At 36.3% G+C, this 18459-nt stretch overlaps 1 protein-coding gene across 1 annotated transcript in view; it reads left to right on the top strand.

Moving 5' to 3' along the window:
- Positions 1–18459, top strand: part of TTC6 (tetratricopeptide repeat domain 6) — a 210962-nt gene that overhangs the window by 61846 nt on the left and 130657 nt on the right. Inside the window, exons 3-4 of the mRNA XM_049705957.1 lie at positions 8820–8888; positions 13769–13978. Coding sequence (XP_049561914.1) covers positions 8820–8888; positions 13769–13978 — 279 coding nt within the window. The remainder of the gene's footprint in view (positions 1–8819; positions 8889–13768; positions 13979–18459) is intronic.

Genomic DNA, 18459 nt, shown 5'->3' on the forward strand with positions numbered 1-18459 from the left:
ATGAAAATTTTTGATTTTGATGAAGTCCAAATTTATTTTCTTATGCTTTTAGTGTCATTTCTGAAAATCTATTACTAAATCCAAGGTCATGAAGATTTACCCTTACGTTTTCTTCTAATAATTTTACAGTTCTTACACTTAGGTATTTGATCTATTTTGAGTTAATTTTTGTATAACATGTGAGATGGGGAGCCATGTTGATATCCAGTTGTCCTGGCACTATCTGAAGAGATGATTTATACCCCTTTGAATGATCTTGGGACCCTTGTAAACATTAACAGTGGGATAAGATTATTTCAGGACTTTCAGTCCTATTCCATTGATTTAGATGTCTGTCCTTATGCTAGCACCACAGTTTTTAATTACCATAGCTTGATAGTAAGTTTTGAAATAGGGAAGTGTGAGTGCACCAACTTTATTTTTCTTTTTCAAGATTGTTTTGCCAATTCAGGGTCCTTTTCAATTCAATTTGAATTTTTGGATCAGCTTTTCTATTTCTGAAAAAACAGGCCTTTAGGATTTTGATACAGATTGCATTGAATCTGTAGATTGCTATGGGGAATCTTGCCATCTTAATATTAAGTCTTCCCATCCATGAACCTGTGATGTCTTTTCTTTTATTTAGGTCTTCTTTAATTTCTTTCAGCAATGTTTTATAGAAGTCTTGTGTCTACTTGGTTAAATTTATTCCTAAGTATTTTATTCTCATCGACGCTATTGTAAATGGAAAGTTTTCTTAATTTCATTTTTAGATTGTTCATTGTTAGTGTATAGAAATTTAATACTTTAAAATATTTTTATATTGTACCTGCAACTTTAATGAATTTATTTATTAGCTCTAATAGTTTTTTGGTACTATTTATGGTTTTCTATATATAAGATCATATCATCTGTGAATAAAGATAATTTTACTTCTTCTTGTGCAATTTGGATGCCTTTTATTTCTTTTTCTTGCCTAATTCCTTCAACTAGAGTTTCCAGTACTATGTTGAATAGAAGTGGTGAAATTGAGCATCATTGTTCCTGATATTAGGGGGAAAACTTTCAGTCTTTTACCATTGAGTATAATGTTAGCTCTCGGTTTTTCATAAATATCCTTTGTCAAGTTGAGGAAGTTCCATTCTATTCCCAGTTTTTTGAGTGTTTTTTGTTTTTGTCCTAACCACAAAAGGGTTTTGGACTTTGTCAGATCCTTTTTCTGTAACAATTGAGGTGATCATGTTTTTTTTTTTTCCCCTTCATTCTATTAATGGGGTGTATTACATTGATTGCTTTTTATGTTGACCCATTCTTGCACACTTGGGATATACCCCACTTGGTCATGTCTTATGATCATTAAAATTTGCTGCTGGTTCAGTTTGCCAGTAATTTGTTGAGGATTTTTGCATCTATATTCATAAGAAAAATTGTCTATAGTTTTCTTGTAATGTCTCTATCTGGCTTTGGTATCAGAGTTATGCTGGCCTCACAGAATGAGTCAGGAAGTGTTTCCTCTTCTTCTATTTTTTGAAAAGTTTGAGAAAGGTTGTTTGGTAGAATTCACCAGTGAAACCATCTGGTCCTGGACTTTAATTTGTTGGAAGGTTTTTATTTTTTTATTTTATTTATTTTTTTGCGGTACGTGGGCCTCTCACTGTTGCGGCCTCTCCTGTTGTGGAGCACAGGCTCCGGACACGCAGGCTCAGCAGCCATGGCTCATGGGCCTAGCCGCTCCGCGGCATGTGGGATCTTCCCGGACTGGGGCACGAACCCGTGTCCCCTGCATCGGCAGGCAGACTCTCAACCACTGCGCCACCAGGGAAGCCCCTACTTTATATTTTTAACTTATTTTCTTAATGGTTACCTTTGAAATTATAATTAACATCCCAACATAATAATCTGATTCAGGTTTATACAACTTAATTTCAATAATATAAAAAATTTGCTCCTGTATAGCTCTGTTCCCCACTCTTTGTGATGCTGTTGTCATGTAAATTACATTTTTAATGCAATATGTGTCCATCAACACATATTTATAATTATTGTTTTATTCATTTTTCTTTTAAATCAGATAGGAGGAGAGAAAAGTTACAAACAAAAATTTTATTTGTATTGTCTTATATATTTACCTATTTACTTTTACCAGTGCTCTTTATTTTTCATGTGTATTTGAGTTATTGTCTAGTGTCTTTTCATTTCAGCCTGAAGACTCACTTTAGTGTTTCTTGTAGGGCAATTATATTAGTGACAAACTCTCTTAGTTTTGTTTATTTGGGAATATCTTCATTCCTCCTTCATTTTTGAAGGATAGTCTTGTTGGATTTAGAATTCTTGGTTGACATTTTTTTTCTTTTAGCACTCTGAATATGTCATCCCACTGCCTTTTAACCACCATGGTTTCTGATGAGAAATCAGTTGTTGATCTTACCGAGGATTCCTTATAGGTGTTGAGTTGCTTTTCTCTTGCTGCTTTCAAGATTTTCTCTTTGTTTTTGAATAGTTTGACAGTTTAGTTATGGTGTGTTTAGCTTCTTTGATATGTAGATGATTTCACAAGGGAAATTTTCTGCCATTATTTCTTCCAGTATCCTTTCTGCCTTCCCCTCTTCTTTTGGAACTCCCATTTTGCTTGATGGTGACCCACAGATCTCTAGGGCTCTGTTCAGTTTTCTTCATTACTTTTTCTTTTTCTTTTTTTTCCTCAGACTGAATAACCTCAACTGACCTATCTTCATGTTCACCAATTTTTCTTCTCAGTTTGCTCAAATTTCTACTGAGCACCTCTATTGAATTTTTCATTTCAGTTAATAAACTTTTCAGAATTTCTATTTGGTTCATTTTTATAACTTCTATCTTTTTATTGATATTGTCTGTTTGATGAGACATTATTGTCATAATTGCCTTCAGTTGTTTAGACATGGTGATTTAAAGTCTTTGTCCAACATCTGCGCTTCCCCAAGGATGGTTCTTTTGATTGTCTTGTTTCCTGTGTTGAGCCATACTTTCTTTGTTCTTTGCATATCTCATATTTTTTGTTATAAATCGGTCATTTAAAATGATATAATGTGATAATTGTGGAAATAAGGTCCTCCTTCTCCCCCCCCAGGGTTTGTTGTTGTTTTGCTGTTGTAGTTCTTATTGTTATCATTTAAAAAATTTTAGTGGCTTTCTTGAACTAATTTTGTAAAGTCTATATTTGTAGTCATGTATGGCCACTGAAGTCTCTGCTTGCTAAGCTTAGTGATCAGGTGATGACTGAATATAGATTTCCTTGAATGCCTGGAATCAATGTCTTTCAGTGTTTGCTAAGGGGCTCTTTTGTGTGTTGGGACACACCTTCAGTGCCCAGGTAGGCAGTTTAAAACTCTGCACTAGCCCTCACTTCCAGCTTAGCTAGAGCCTCAAGGTCAGTCAGATGTGAAAACTTAGGGCTTCTAGGTCTTTTCTGAGCATGTGCACAGCCCTTGGTATGTACTTCAGTACAGTGTAAGCGCCTGACAATTAGCTTTTTTGATTTTAATGTAATTGCCTAACATTAAACTTTTGATTCCTGAGGCATCCAATTCAAAGACATCCATCTTGAATAAACACATTGCCAGCTACACAACTAGATTAAGAGCCAGACCACCTCACCCATGAAGTTCCCCCTTTTGGAAATCTCTGGTTGATCTAGATAACTGACTGCTTGACTGAACACTTCGATTCCCACCCTTATGTTTTAAATTCATCAATAGCGAGTGAACCTGTAAAACCCTGGGCACCCCACCCTTTATACTAATAAAGTCAGAACCCCAGGTCCATTCTCCCTCCACCCCCTTCTCTCTATCTGCCTGTGATCTCACTGTGTGGCCCCAGGTATGCTGTGTATCTTTCAGGACTCATAAATAATAAGCCTGACTTTTCAAAGTTCCCAGATGGTTTTGCTGAGGTATACCTTGCAATCATAATGGTGCCTCCAGTCAGAGAAATGTCTGTGGGGCCTTGACACAAATAGTATGAGCCCAGTTGAGTGCTCACAAGCATTTCTAGGTGATAGCATCACTACTGATAGGCTGAGACTGACTCAGAACAATCAAACTACACATTTATATGGCCTAGTCACTCAAATATTTATTTTATCGTTATCTTTCTTTTTCAAGGCTACAGCTGAGCTGGACAGAAGATTATGGGAATAGAAAGTTACAACAGTAAAAAACTAATTGTTCTTACTGAGATTCATTAGTCTTTGATGAACAAGTGCTCCTTAGGTTACTATAAGTCTTTCAACAATAAATTGTGAGGCACAGAGATAAACAAGAAAATATGGCCCAGACACAGAAAAAAATTAATAGAAACTGTCGTTGAAGAAGGACATTGGACTTATTAGACAAATACTTTAAATTTTCATATATTTTTGTCTTCATACTTATTTTATTGGGTAGTTTGGAGAGGCTATTTTTGGCCATTTTGATGCCCTTTTAACGTGGCCTTTTGTGCTCAACACAATGGTTTTGAGATTCATTCATTTCATTGCTTATATTAATAGCTAACTTTTATTTTGAGAAAGGGATCTTAACTGGTTATTGCTGGTATGAAATTTCATTTGTTGAATTTGTTAGACGTGCCTTTTACCTCTACTCTGGTCTGATAGTTTTTCAATTGATTTTCTTTTTTCCAACAAATATATGGTCTAATTAATATATTTCTAGTTACTTTTAACTCAGAAATAGGTTGAATTTTATTGATGATTTTTGTAAGCAATTATTGAAAGGATCATATGAATTTCCATGTTCATCTGTTAATCTCATAAATTGGCAATGAGTTATCCATCCATTTTGGGGAAAAATTTCCTTTGTCAAGATGCATTGTTTCTAAATATACTGATTAGTTAGATTTGCAAATATTTTAATTGGGGATTTTTGCATTTATGTTTACAAGTGATGTAAGCTGTATGTTTCTTTATTAAGATGTTTTTATCCATTTTTGACATTTTTATGTTACCTACATTAATATGTGGAGAAATATCTTTTTTTAATCATGATATATTTCAATTGTAGAACACATACTCTTCACTCAGATTTTTCAAAATTTATTTCTTTTTTTTTACCATATTCACTTCAGATTGTTTAAATAAATAGAAAATTACAAGTAAAGTAGAGGCCCCCTTCCTTTGTACCTCTTTCCAGTAATTCTCTTCCACCTCAGATGTGAACAATATCCTGAATTTGGTGTTCATTGTTGTCATGTTTTTATACTTTAATGATTTATTTATAAAGCTAAAAGGTGGTGAAGAATTTTTTGTAGAATTTCACATTTAAAATTAGCTGTTTAGTTTTTATATTTGTAAAAAGTGTAGTCTCTGGAGCCAGATAGTCTTTGTTTGAAATATCTAACTATAATAGTGAATTTTTCTGCTTCTGTTTTCAGTTCTTTTAGTTTTTGTTTTATGCCCTTTGTAGCTTTGTTGTCAGTGCATACTATATGTCTTCTGAGGCACTTGACTCTTTTTTTTTATTATGCAGTGATCCGATTTTTCCTTCTAATACTTCATGTTTTGGAGTCTGCCTTGTCTGATGTTAATATAGCCATGCCAGTTTTCTTATGCTAGTGTTTGCATGTTATATTTTCCTTCATCCTTTTACTTTGACCTATTTGTGTCTTTATACTTAAAGTAGGTTTCCCATAGCAATCATATAGTAGGATCTTGTTTTTTCTGCAGTGTGACAATCTTTGTCTTTTAATTGGAGTGGTTAGCACCATTTACATGCAAGTATTGATATGGTTGGGTTTGTATTTATATCTTGCTATTTGCTTTCTGTTTGTCACATTTGTTCTTTGCCCCATTTTTCCTCTCTACCTGCCTTCTTTTGATTAATTTTTAGCATTTCATGCTATTTCATACTGTTAGCTTATTTACCTTTATCTTTTATTGTTTTAGTGAGTGCTATGGGGTTTACAATATGCATATTTTAACTTATCCCAGTAAATCATATATAGTATAAGAAACTTATAGCTGTATACTTCTTTTTCCCTTCTTCTGTTATTGTGATCTCATTTGTGTATACTTCATATCTGTACAAGTTATAAATCTCAAAATATATCATTTTTAATTTAAACAGTCTGTTATATTTTCAAAAACTTCAAAAAGGGAAAAAGTCTTTTTTATTTACCCACTTTTTAAATCATTTTATCATTTATTTTCATTGTGTGCATTCAAGTTTTACTCCTTCTGCTTGAAGAATTTCCTTTAACATTTTTTGTAGGGCAAGTTTGATGGCAATAAATTTTTCACCTCGTGTTTGCTACAAAAGTATTTCACCTTCAGTTTTAAAAGATATTTTTTCTGGATATGGTATTCTATGTGGGCAGTTGTTTTCTTTCAGTACAGGTACTCTAAATATGTTGCTTTATTGTCTTCTGTCTTGCACTGTTCTGACACGAAACCTGCAGTATTAATTTGTGGTAATTAGTTTCCAGTAATTCTTTATGTCTTTGTACTTATTGTTTCTCTGGATGCTACTAAGACTTTTTCCTGTATTACTGTTGTTTTTTTCTTTTCATTTTGATTATAATGTGCTTGGTGCAGTGTTCTTTGTGTGTTTTTGCTTGTGGTTCATGGAGCTTTTTGCACCAGGGGTTTATAGTTGTTATCAAATTTAGAAAAATGTTGGCTATTTTTTGTACAAATATTTTCTGCTCTCTTCACGCCCTCCTTTCTGTGACTCTAATTCAATATATGTCAGTTTGACTGTTAATTTTGTTTCAATTTTTATTTCTGTAGGTGATTTATTTTGTATGGTTTCTATTGCTATGTCTTTAAATGATCTTTTCTTCTGCAGTGTTTTCTCTGATATTTATGCCACTCAGTGAAATTTTTATTTCAGATAGTGGACATTTTATCTGGACATTCCATTTGATTCTGTTTTTTATCTTACATTTGCTCCTCATTATGTTTACATCTTTGAAATTTATAATATTTATGTTAGAAGTTTCAAGATCCTTATTTCTTAATTCCAATGTCTCTGCTATTTCTGGGTCCTTTTCTGTTTTTTTCTTCTGGTTATGTGTTACATACTCATGCCTCTTCATATGACTAGTAACTTTGATTAGGTGCTGAACATTGCGAATTTTACATTGTAGAGTACTGGATTTTGTTGTCTTCCTTTACAAAGGGTCAGAGTTTGTTCTGTTAGGCAGTTAAGCTACTTGAAGATCAGCTTGATCTTTTTAAGTATTACTTTAAAGTATTGTCAATGTCCAGAGAAGCTATTACTCTAGGACTAATGTATGATCCATCTGAGGTTTGTAATGAATGTATTGGGTTGGCCAAAAAGTTCATTCGGTTTTTTCCATAAGATCTTACGGAAAAACCCAAACAAACTTTTTGGCCAACCCAATACCATGTATTAAGAATGTCTGGTGGGAGATCTAATGACTCCTAGCACTGTGTGAGCTCTGGGAATTGTGGCTTCGGCTCTTTGGTAATTGCTTTTTTTCCCCCAGCAGTTTTTCTTTGTCTGACCTCATGGGTTTCACCATTGTACAAGCAGATTGGTGTTCAGCCAAAGACTCAAGGATTCTATGCAGATTTCTGGAGCTCTTTCTCTATGCAGCTCCCTCCTCCCCATAATGGGCCCTACAAATTCTACCCTCTTTGTCTTTTCCTTACTCTAATTTCTGTCTCTTTAACTCAGTGAGATACCTGTGCTCTGTGTGATTTCTCTCTCCTTGTGCTGTGGTCTGGAAACTGTGTAAGGCAGAAATCTGGGGTGATTTAGCTCTTAGCCTTTTTTGTTTCCATTCTCTTAGTCGTTATAGTCTTGCACTGCCTGTTGTCCAACCCTAAAAGAGTTGTCCTTATATTTTGTCTAGTTTTATTGTTATTTTTGACAAGTGAGCAGAAGTAGAAGCTAGTAACCTCAGTTGAATCTTTTTAATTAAGCAAAGTTAGAAAAGCAGTATTTTAAAGTACAAGGAATGCTTATATTTTGCTACTGACATTACTAAAAGGCTAGAGGAGAAAGGGACCTTAAAAAGTCATGAGCATCCATTTTAAGGATGATAAAACTGAGGTAAAGGGAAGCAAGATAACTTGCCTGTTGCTGTCTGGTCTGTGACATTACAATTTGGGCAGGAGCTGGGTCTCTATTCCTATTCATTGTTGGACACTGTAGTGCACTGTCTTTTTACCACTGCAACTGAGTTGAGAATATATCATAGCAATTAGCATTAGTAATGATAAAAATGACACTAACAGTTCTACCCATTAACATTTTTTAAAAATATTTATTTATTTGGGTGCGCTGGGTCTAGTTGTGGCATGCAGTTTCTTGCCGCGTGCGGGATCTTCGTTTTGGCGTGTGGCATCTTTAGTTGTGGCATGTGGGCTCCTTTAGTTGTGGCATGCAGGCTCTTAGTTGTGGCATGTGGGATCTAGTTCCCTGACCAGGGATCGAACCCAGGCCCCCTGCACTGGGAGCACGGAGTCTTAACCACTGGACCACCAGGGAAGTCCCCTCCATTAACATTTAAAGTATATTTATATTCCTTCTCGCTCTTGGTTAGATTAAATTTTACTTTAGATTTTATCTTTCTTGCGCAGCCATTTAAAAGCAGTATTTTATGGTATCTGATTTAATATTACCTAATTGTCTTATTAAATCTGATGATATATCTATAGAGCCCAGTAATTAAAAAAGCCTTAAAATTGGAACAATAGGCACAATATTTTTATTGTATCTTTTGTTCTATATTTCTCATTTACTGCATCATATTGACTAGCATTTTACTGCATTGAAGAATATGTCTCAGTGCTTTTTAAAATTGACATTATTTTAATTGTTTTCTTTTTCTCCTTCAAGGATATTTCTTTAATGGGAAAAGTGTACTGGCCAAAAACACCGCAAGTGCAAGCAGAGCAAGGACTGCAGGTAAGTATTAAGGAACCTCAAATGGTAAAGTCTTTAATAAAAAATCCTCCTTGCCTATATTGAAGTAATAGTCTGCTTCTGTTGCTTGAATGTTTATCTAGAGAGTTAAAAAGATTCTCCTCTGCCTTATTTTAGAGGCGTGTTTAACTGTAAGCACATCTAATCTAATACCACATTGAGAGTCTTGGCGATTATGGCTCACCATTGCTGCCTATCATAGACCTTCGGAGCTAAGGCCCAAAACTCATTTCAGAAGGAAAAGATTTTAACAATTCTTCTCGTCTAAAGACATTTAGATCTAGAAGGTAGCTGGAGAATTAATTAAAAATTATTAGCTTCTAAGAAAGCATCACCTTATTCTTTATTTACCTAGAAGAATTGTGAAAAGCATTGACAAGGGGTATGTTTTGTAGAGAGATATGGACACTTGGTGACAGAAGTTTGTTTCAGAAATAGAACTTCCTTTTCATCCATCATTGGCAAAATACTTATGGGATTCAAAGCAATCTGGAACACATTCCTTGTGAATGGGAAGTGCCTCCCTGTGCGTAGAAATCCACATTTACATAAAACAAATGATGGCACGATGATCCGTCTTTTACAAAGGATTTGTAAAATGGTATCATCAAATAACAAGCTCCTTTATTTCCTGAAAATATGATTCCACACACATAAAAATTCAGATCACAATGCAGTTTTAGGATAATATATCATGTTTAGAAAATGTATTGAATCTTTTCTTTTCACAAAAATCATGGATCCTGTAATGTTAAGAGTTGCTACAAATGGTTGACTACTAGAGTTTGAGATGCTTCTGGGTTGAGATCATGTATTTTTCTCCTCTGTATTCTCATCATCTGTCTCAAGACCCAGGATATATGGTACAATATGTGGATAAATCAATTTTGAAGCCTTACCACATATGCTATGGGCTTAAAACTGATATCTAGGGTAGCTGCCTCTAGGTGACACCATTTACAGGTAGATTTCAAAACCTCTGAACTGTAAGTTTCTAATAGGTATAGTAAACTGATAATACAAGATCATTTAGGTTCAGAAAAATAGAAATCTTCATTACTAGTATAAACTTGACTTAATACCATTCACTGAATATTCATATGAAGTATTAAGAAAAGATTATTCCATTTTGAAGGAAACTATGAAAAGGCCAATTATCAGATACCTAGATTATACATTATCTTGATTATTTAGAATAAACATTTAAGCAAAAATACTAATTGCTTTGTAATTCTGTAGGAACCATACCTTCAGCTTTGACATTTACAAGCAATTACTGGACCTCTTCTGGTCACTGGCTTTTTAAGAGGAAGCTTCCCACTTCTGTACATGTATAATACTTTTTAAGCTGATACCTGGCCATGGTAAAAAAGCTCCTCTGTGGTATCTTTAATTCCAAACACATTTTTTGGGTACCTGCTCTGTGCCAGAGAACAGAACTCTATCTGTTCATTGTACCTATCCCTTAGATGCTTCCTGGACTGAGATTGGTCTGTGCAGCACTGGCCAGCAAGCACCCATCTGGAGAGGGCCTGCTCTTTCTAAGTGGTACCAGGCACCCTACCGTTACAGCATGGCAGCCTCAGCTGTGAGCATCTCAGTGCCACAGGCCAGAGTGCTCTTAGTTCTTTGATGTAATTTATTTTCTTTTAAAAAAGAAAAACATTCTTTTTTTAAAAAAAAACATTTAAAAACATGTTTTTCTTTTAAAAAAGAAAAACATTCTTTTTTAAAAAAAAACATTTAAAAACATTCTTAATACAATATCTTTCCAAGTACCCACCATTTTAAATCTAATTGTTTTTGAATCACCATGGAGAATGATTTCCTCTCATACTTACCAAAAAAATCAAGGAATTCATTCATTCCTTTTCCTGTGATGTGGTGAGCATTGTTTTAGACATGGTTGATACAAAGATAGAAAATACAGCTCTTGCACTTGAGGAACTCATTGTATAGAGTAGACCAGTATATAAAGAGACAAAGTACAACACTGTTTAATAAATATTCTAAATAGAGACTAATTACATAGTAGAGAAAAAATGTATATAATTTCCTTTCATTCATTCACAAATAATTGCACAAGTTCTACAATGTTCTAAGTGCTTGAGGTATAAAAGACAGGTGAGACACAATTTCTTTCTTAAGAAATTCTCAAACTTGAAGGTTTTGAAGTACTCAAAATTTTTGGTCTCAGGATGGCTTTAAACCCTTAAAAAATATTTTAAGGACCCAAAGGAGTTTTTGTTTGTGTAGATTCAATCAACCAATATTTACCATACTAGAAACTGAAACTGAGAAAAACAGAAATTATTCATTCATTTAAAATAATAACCAGCCTGTTACGCATTAACATAAAACATATTTTTAGGAAAAGATAATGTGCAAAACAAAACAATTCAGTGAGAAGAATAGGATTGTCTCACACTTTTTGCAAATGTCTTTAATATCTGGTTTAATAGAGAGCTAGATTCTCATATCTGCTTTTGCATTCAATCTGTTGTATGTGTTCTTTTGGTTGAAGTATATTAAGTAAGTCTAGTCTGATACAGATTAGAAGGGACTCATTTTAATAACCTTTTTTTTACATAGTTATGGATGGTCGTCTTTGTTAATACACCAAAACTCCACAAGTGATAGTTTCTTAAAGATTAGTTGCAGTGGAGAATCTGAAACCAGATAAATGAACTTATTGTGTATCATTACTTTAAAATTAATTGATCTACCTTGCTCCTTGAACAGACCTTTAACTCCCTGCATGATTTTGTACCTCATGTGTTAATTACTTGAAAAGTATTGACTCACTGTTTTACTCCTCAGTACTTTTTCATCATCAATGTAAATGTCAACACAGTGAAAAAGGAAAATAAGCCTTAATATTGTTATGAAAATAGTTCTGACATTGTAGATTCCCTGAAAGGGCCTAAACTGTCAGGAGTCTGTGGAGCACATTTTGAGAACCAGTAGTCTACTGTGTGGGCTAAAAAAAGGGTAAGAGAGTACAATTTGGATTCAGGTTGTTTAGGTTCAAACACTGTCCTGCTACTTAGTCTCAGTATGACCTTGGGCAGGTTACTTAACTAAGCCTCAGTTTCTTCATCCATAAAATGGGATTACAAAGAGTTCCTCTACTTCATGGAGTAGTGGTGAAGATTAAAATTAAATGAGATAATGCTCATATATGTTGACAATTATAGTGATGATTACTTAGACGAATGTAATATAGTGTGATATATGTTAAAATAGAGCAGGCCACAGGGTAGTGATAAGATCACTAATGGCTTTCTGGGTAGGCAAGGCTGGCAGAGTTCTGAGAGGGTCAGTTGAAGCTGGAGGATTACCCTTTCCCTCTCAAGTTTTTGAAGGGTGGAACCTTCATCTATTCAGTCTCCCCAGCTAGACCCTGGTAGAGTGTGTTGAGGAAGCCAGGAGCAGACGGGGTCAAAAGAAAGGGAGTGATGAACAGTTCCAAAAGCTATGGAACATAAAATGAATGAGTTTGTCATAGGTAGACAATATAGGCTCATAACACATGTTACCCTTGTGTAGCTATTCTACCATTTTATGGAAGGACTTTTTTTAACCCCTTTTTTACCAGTGAGGAAAATGAGACTAAAAAGGGTTTAAAGTAACTTGACCAAGATTACACATCTATTGATAAGACACATCCAGGATTTGTATTAAGTCCTGTCTAGTTACAAAGCTCTTACTCTTTCCCCAGCACCATTGAGTAGCTTTATAAAAACACGAGCTCTAGATTAAAGTTATGTTTTACAAAAGTATATTTCTTGGTTTAGCCATGCTTTCCTACATAATAAAGAAACTTAAATAGTATTTGGAACTACTATATGCCATCTTTACCCTTTATTTTACTTATTAGCAAATGAGTGTGCCAGAGAGCAAAGTGATACAATTGCATTTTCAAGTCATTCTCTAAAATTCAGATTCTGTGTAAATCAGACTGGTTTTCTCATCTCTTAATTTGAGGCAGTGCTCATAATCCCAAATAATCTTGGTTTAAAATTGGGTAATACCCAAAATATGTCTATAAAGATACTTTCTTAAAGGCTTGGTGAGATGCACATTAAGTCAGTGAGACCTTTTTTTTTTTTTTTTGTGGTACGCGGGCCTCTCACTCTTGTGAGATGCTCCTCTCCCATTGCTGAGCACAGGCTCCAGATGCGCAGGCTCAGCGGCCATGGCTCACGGGCCCAGCCACTCCGTGGCATGTGGAATCTTCCCGGACCGGGGCACGAACCCGTGTCCCCTGCATCGGCAGGCGGACTCTCAACCACTGTGCCACCAGGGAAGCCCGTCAGTGAGACCTTTTTAAGAAACACAAAACAGGTGTAGGAGTGGTATTTTGTGAGAATTTTTCATTAGGGCTTGGCACAGAGCTGGGGTGTCTGGGTGGTCTTCTTGGGGCCTCTGTGTCAGCTCTTCTCTGAGGGACTGAAGTCATGCTTCTGGAAGAGCATTTGGCTAGCAGGCATCTCATTGCTTAGGACCAAAGAACCTCAGGTTGGGCAGAGGTCATATATTTCAGTGGGCCTTGATTCTGTGTGAGTGTGGGTGAGAATCAGGGTAAGATTGGAGTCTTGTTATTTCCTTAGAGTTGTTGCATAATACAGGGGGGTAGCAGTATTTTCTGAGACAAGGGCCAAGGAAGATAATTTGCCACGCTTCATGTTTTTCTTAAGTCAATTTGAGTTTCTTTTTCTAAATCTTCACTTACTACCTCTGCTTAATTTCAGTCACGCATTTTCATAGTCATTTGTTGTCAGAGAGAAAACATTGCATAACTTAAAACTTTGGAAGGACCAATAAAAAGAGCGTATTTGTACATTTACATTTCCCAACAGAATGTGCTTGAGAAGCTTCCTGAAGCTGTATCAAGTACTTTCCAGATTGAACAAGAGGACGTATCGGAACGGGGAGTCTCAGATGCAGAAAGCATATTATTTAAGCCTCAGGAAACTTTGGAAGTTCAGTCAGCAGATGAATCAAGTACACCTTTGGAAGGTGAACAGCCCACTGGTGATTCAAAAACAACCAAGTGGCTGTCTTTAAAGGTAAAACACTACTTATGTTGGAAACAGAGTTATGAGAGATGAGGATGTGTAGGTGTGAAGATATGGCCCAGAAAGGGCCAAGGCCTGTGGGAGGGTTCACCCTGAAAAAAGGGCCTTATATGTGAAAGCTGCTCATTTGGGAAAAGGGGACTTCTGTTTTCTCAGAGCTTTTAGTCTCAAACCTAATTGCAACTCCGGGGAGAGAATAAAGATTTTTAAGGAGTGAGGGAACCTCAGGGCTTTCAGAAATTGACCAAGACTCTTCCTGTTACCATCTTGAGAGAGTCAGGAACCTGTAGCCCAGGGACCTGGACTGGGTGAACTTTGTAGCCTTTGCCCCATTTAGGTTTATCCTACTCCCTGAGTTTTTTCCTACTGTGAGAATTTTATTTTATTTATAATTTTATTCCACTTTATTTATGCATAATTTTCATAATTTTACCATATTTGTATATTGCCTTACTATTATTTACTTAGTACACTTCTTTAATTTGAGTCACTTTTTGACTTGAATAAATGAGTTTATTTAAAAATAGATATATTATTATTAGGATTTTTAAAAAAGCCACTTTTTCCTGAACCACAGCTTACTATCTTGGTATTATCTCCAGCAGTCTATTCTGACAGATTTAGATGGATACCCCTTCTTGCATAAACAACGTTTCTAGTCAGTCCCTCTCCTTCTGGGTTTCCCTCTTCCCATCAATGGCCATGATCCTACTACTGTGCTTCGCCCAAGTGAACTAGCCATTAACAGTTCTTCAACTTTTGCCCCAAAATCCCAACTCTGAAACCTTAGATCTATCCATGACCTTATTGTTTTCTTGCCTCTCACAAAATAATCAGCCTCCAAGGCCTAGATTCCTCCTAAATATTATTGCTTGTAATTTTTTTCTTCATTTTACAGTTGACCTTATGTCTGGATTAGTACAGTTGCCTCCTGGTTTTTATTCATTTCTCAAGTCCTACTTTCTTAGGTTCATCCTGCATGACACTAGCATACGGATCTTCCTGCAATAATAGATCATAAGGAAGATCCACAAGTAACAGGTGACACCACTGCTGTCGGGGGAAGGGACTTAGGCTGTGATTGGTGAATGACTTCATCAGAAGTCATGCTGTCTTCCTAAAGCTCACATTTGGGGTATGAAGTGAAGCTTGCCAAGGCTGAGTAACCCCACTCATTGCTAACTACTGCTGGTGCAGCCTGTGTGTTAGGCTGACACCTTCTAGGTGTGGAGAACTTAGAAGGCATCTTTTAAAACAATGGCATCTTGAAAGAGTGTTAGGTTTGTGGGCACAGGTAGTGTTTTTATCTATTCTCCTACCTGAGCATTGGGACATTGGAAATAAAATGAGGGGCAGATGGTTAGCTACTAAATGTGTCAAAGAAGGAAATGGATTTTCTGGACAGTGATTTAACCACAATGGCCTGTCAGGAATTTGAATCCCTCATTGAAAAAGTCCCATAGTGTTCATTCTTTTGGTTTGCTGTGGCTGATATTAAATATTATTAAGAAATATGCAAAATTATTTTTTTTTGCTAAAAACAGTCATTTCCTAAGGTAACTAGAATTTATTGAGTGCTTACCACGTTTCAGCCACTTTGCTAAGTATTTTACATATGTTATCTTTTTTTTCCCCCTGATAACAGCCCTATTATTACTTTCATTTTATAGTTAAAAAATATGAGTCATGAAGAAGATAACGAATTTGCACAGGTACAACCGTATGGCTAAGTTGTAGAGTCAGGACTTGAACTGAGGCGGTCTAATTCTGGATCCTTCACTCTTTGCCGCTTTGCAGCACTGCCCTTTTATAACAACAATGAACAGGTATCTGGTTAAGTACAAGACTCACAGTGGCAAAAATGACTATGGATGGAGTGTTCCTCACTTAACTAGGGGGAATGGTTTGATGAGAGAGACTTAGAGAACAGAGGATTCTAAACTGAAACCAGAAGTGTTTCAAAAGGAGGAGAAGAGAATGTCTGATAAGACTTTATGGTTTATAGTTGTGGGATATTGTGGGACACATCAGAAATGCCAGAGAAAATAGTGCTGGAAGTTTTCTGACTCATCCCACCAAATCTTCACCTTGGATTTCTTTTATTTGTGGTAACATCTCAAGATCAGTCATTATCCGTGAGTTTTACCCTGTTTGGACATTTGAGGCCATAACGTTAGTCTCTAGCATCTCTGGCACAGGAATGAGGAACAGTATACTCCAGCAAGCCAGGCCAGACTGGGGGGACAAGAAAACTTCTTCTGACATCACTCAGAGAGGTGTCACAGAGGTGTGATAAAGGAGAAATGCAGGACTTTCACTGCTCAGATACATGCCAGACAGTCTCATTCAGCAAAAAAAGTAGAGAATTTAATCAGTTGTTACTTTATTGACCATTTCTATCCTTAGAAGCTCATTAGTATGATAAAGGTTATTAGGTCTCTGGTCTAAGTCATGACCAACAAAAGGAGAAATTAGATAATAGCGACTCTGTGAAGAAATGACTGACAGAAGAACTGATGAGAGGATTGTTGAGCATTTTAGGAGGGAAAAAGTCTGTAAAAAAAATATATAGCTAGCACATGTCCTGAGATTCTAAGTAGAAGGAAGTTTCAGAGATGTGGGATACCCCAAACCCCCCCCAACCCCGCACATTTTCATAAGACAATTTTGAGTGATCTATTGCATTCAGAGTTTTAAAAGTATACAGAAGATGAAAGAAGAAACACATATCCATAGATAAACATAAAAGTGGCATGTGGCTATAACAATTATATCAGGAGAGCTAAGATCCAAAATGGGTTGAGGCCTGTGAATAATGCTAAGAATAAGAAAGTATTTTTTGGTGTTAGTTTTGGAGCAAAGAGAGAAAAAAGGAAGGATAACCCTGTCATTATGGATGAATAGTGTGATGACAACGGATGACAGAATGGTCTTAATTTATTTTTGGAGAAAGGTTGAGGTTTTAAATAAACAGAACTATGACAAAGAGAAAGGGAAGCTGATAAAATGGTACTTTGCTTCTCTTAAATCTGACAAGGAGGATGATCCTTAGTTTAGAAAGAAGAGAAAAGAATTGAAAAAAGAAACTTGAAGCCCGAGATTGGTAAAAGATTTTAAGAGTTAACTTAGATATCTGATCCTGTTGGCTCAGATAGATAGGTTTAAGCCTGCTGTGCCCGTCAGCAGCGGCTTTGAGGAGCTGCTGCCATGGGAAAGGTGCTAGGAGCCTGGAGACTGGCAACTGCAAATCTGAGTTGGTTTTTTTTTTTTTTTTTTTTTTTTGCGGTACGCAGGCCTCTCACCGTTGTGGCCTCTCCCGTTGCGGAGCACAGGCTCCGGACGCGCAGGCCCAGAGGCCATGGCTCACGGGCCCAGCCACTCCGCGGCATGTGGGATCTTCCCGGACCGGGGCACGAACCCACGTCCCCTGCATCGGCAGGCGGACTCTCAACCACTGCACCACCAGGGAAGCCGGGCAAATCTGAGTTTTATTTTTTCTTTTAAGAGTAAGAGTTATGGTTTCTGTAATGTGTGCACTGACCTTGGACAAAACTCTGGAATGATTAAATGAATCATTAAAATAATTGTGTTTGAACCCTTATAAAAGGAAGGAGTAATCACCTGGAGCCAGCATGGGTTCCCTAAGGGCAAGCCATGGAAGACCAACCTTATTATTTATTTACTTTTTTGAGAATTACTAGAACGAACATAAGAAGAGTGTCAGACCTGGGGGTCAACACATGAGTATCATGGGGAAGAGCCTGGCATACCAGAAAACTTAATAAATATTAGTTATTGTTATTACCTTTTGGATTTCAGCAATCCATTTATGAAAGCCTCCTGATGACAGTTTTGTAGACAAGACTACAATCGGGTGAACTGCCAGGTGGATTTATAACTAGTTATGCAAAGGACAATTAGTCATGAAAGTCCCTAGTGGACTGTTATAGGGCTGTGTCCAATTCAGCTTATTTTCTGATAATTTGGTTGAGAATATGGAAGATTTACTGATTGGATTTGCAGGTAATGTCCAAAATGTGACTGGTAAGATTTGCTTGGTCAGACCTCAGATGAAATTTAATTGGGATAAATGTATGTATGGTTCCTTCTTTGGTTCCACAAACTAAGTGCACAGATATGGGATGGCATGACTTAGAGCACATGTGGACAAGACTTCACGGTTTTAAGTTATAATTTAGATTTGTGATAGGAAGATATGTGCAATCATAATTTGCATTGATTGATGATTACCATAAAAGAGGATCATCTTTCTCCTGGTGGATCTGATCACATCACACCTCAAATATTGTGTTCAGATCTGGGTGTCCAACCCCAGGAGAGACACTGACAAATTGGAGACTGGAAGAGAGTGCTCAGGATGACAAGAGTATTTCAAAACCATGTCATGTAAGGTAGAGTTGAAAGGACTGGGGATGCTTATGTGGGGGAAAAGAACGCCCAGGGGAGTCAAC

This window comes from Orcinus orca, chromosome 2 (assembly GCF_937001465.1).
Source record: "Orcinus orca chromosome 2, mOrcOrc1.1, whole genome shotgun sequence".
In the NCBI taxonomy this organism is placed as follows: Eukaryota; Metazoa; Chordata; class Mammalia; order Artiodactyla; family Delphinidae; genus Orcinus; species Orcinus orca.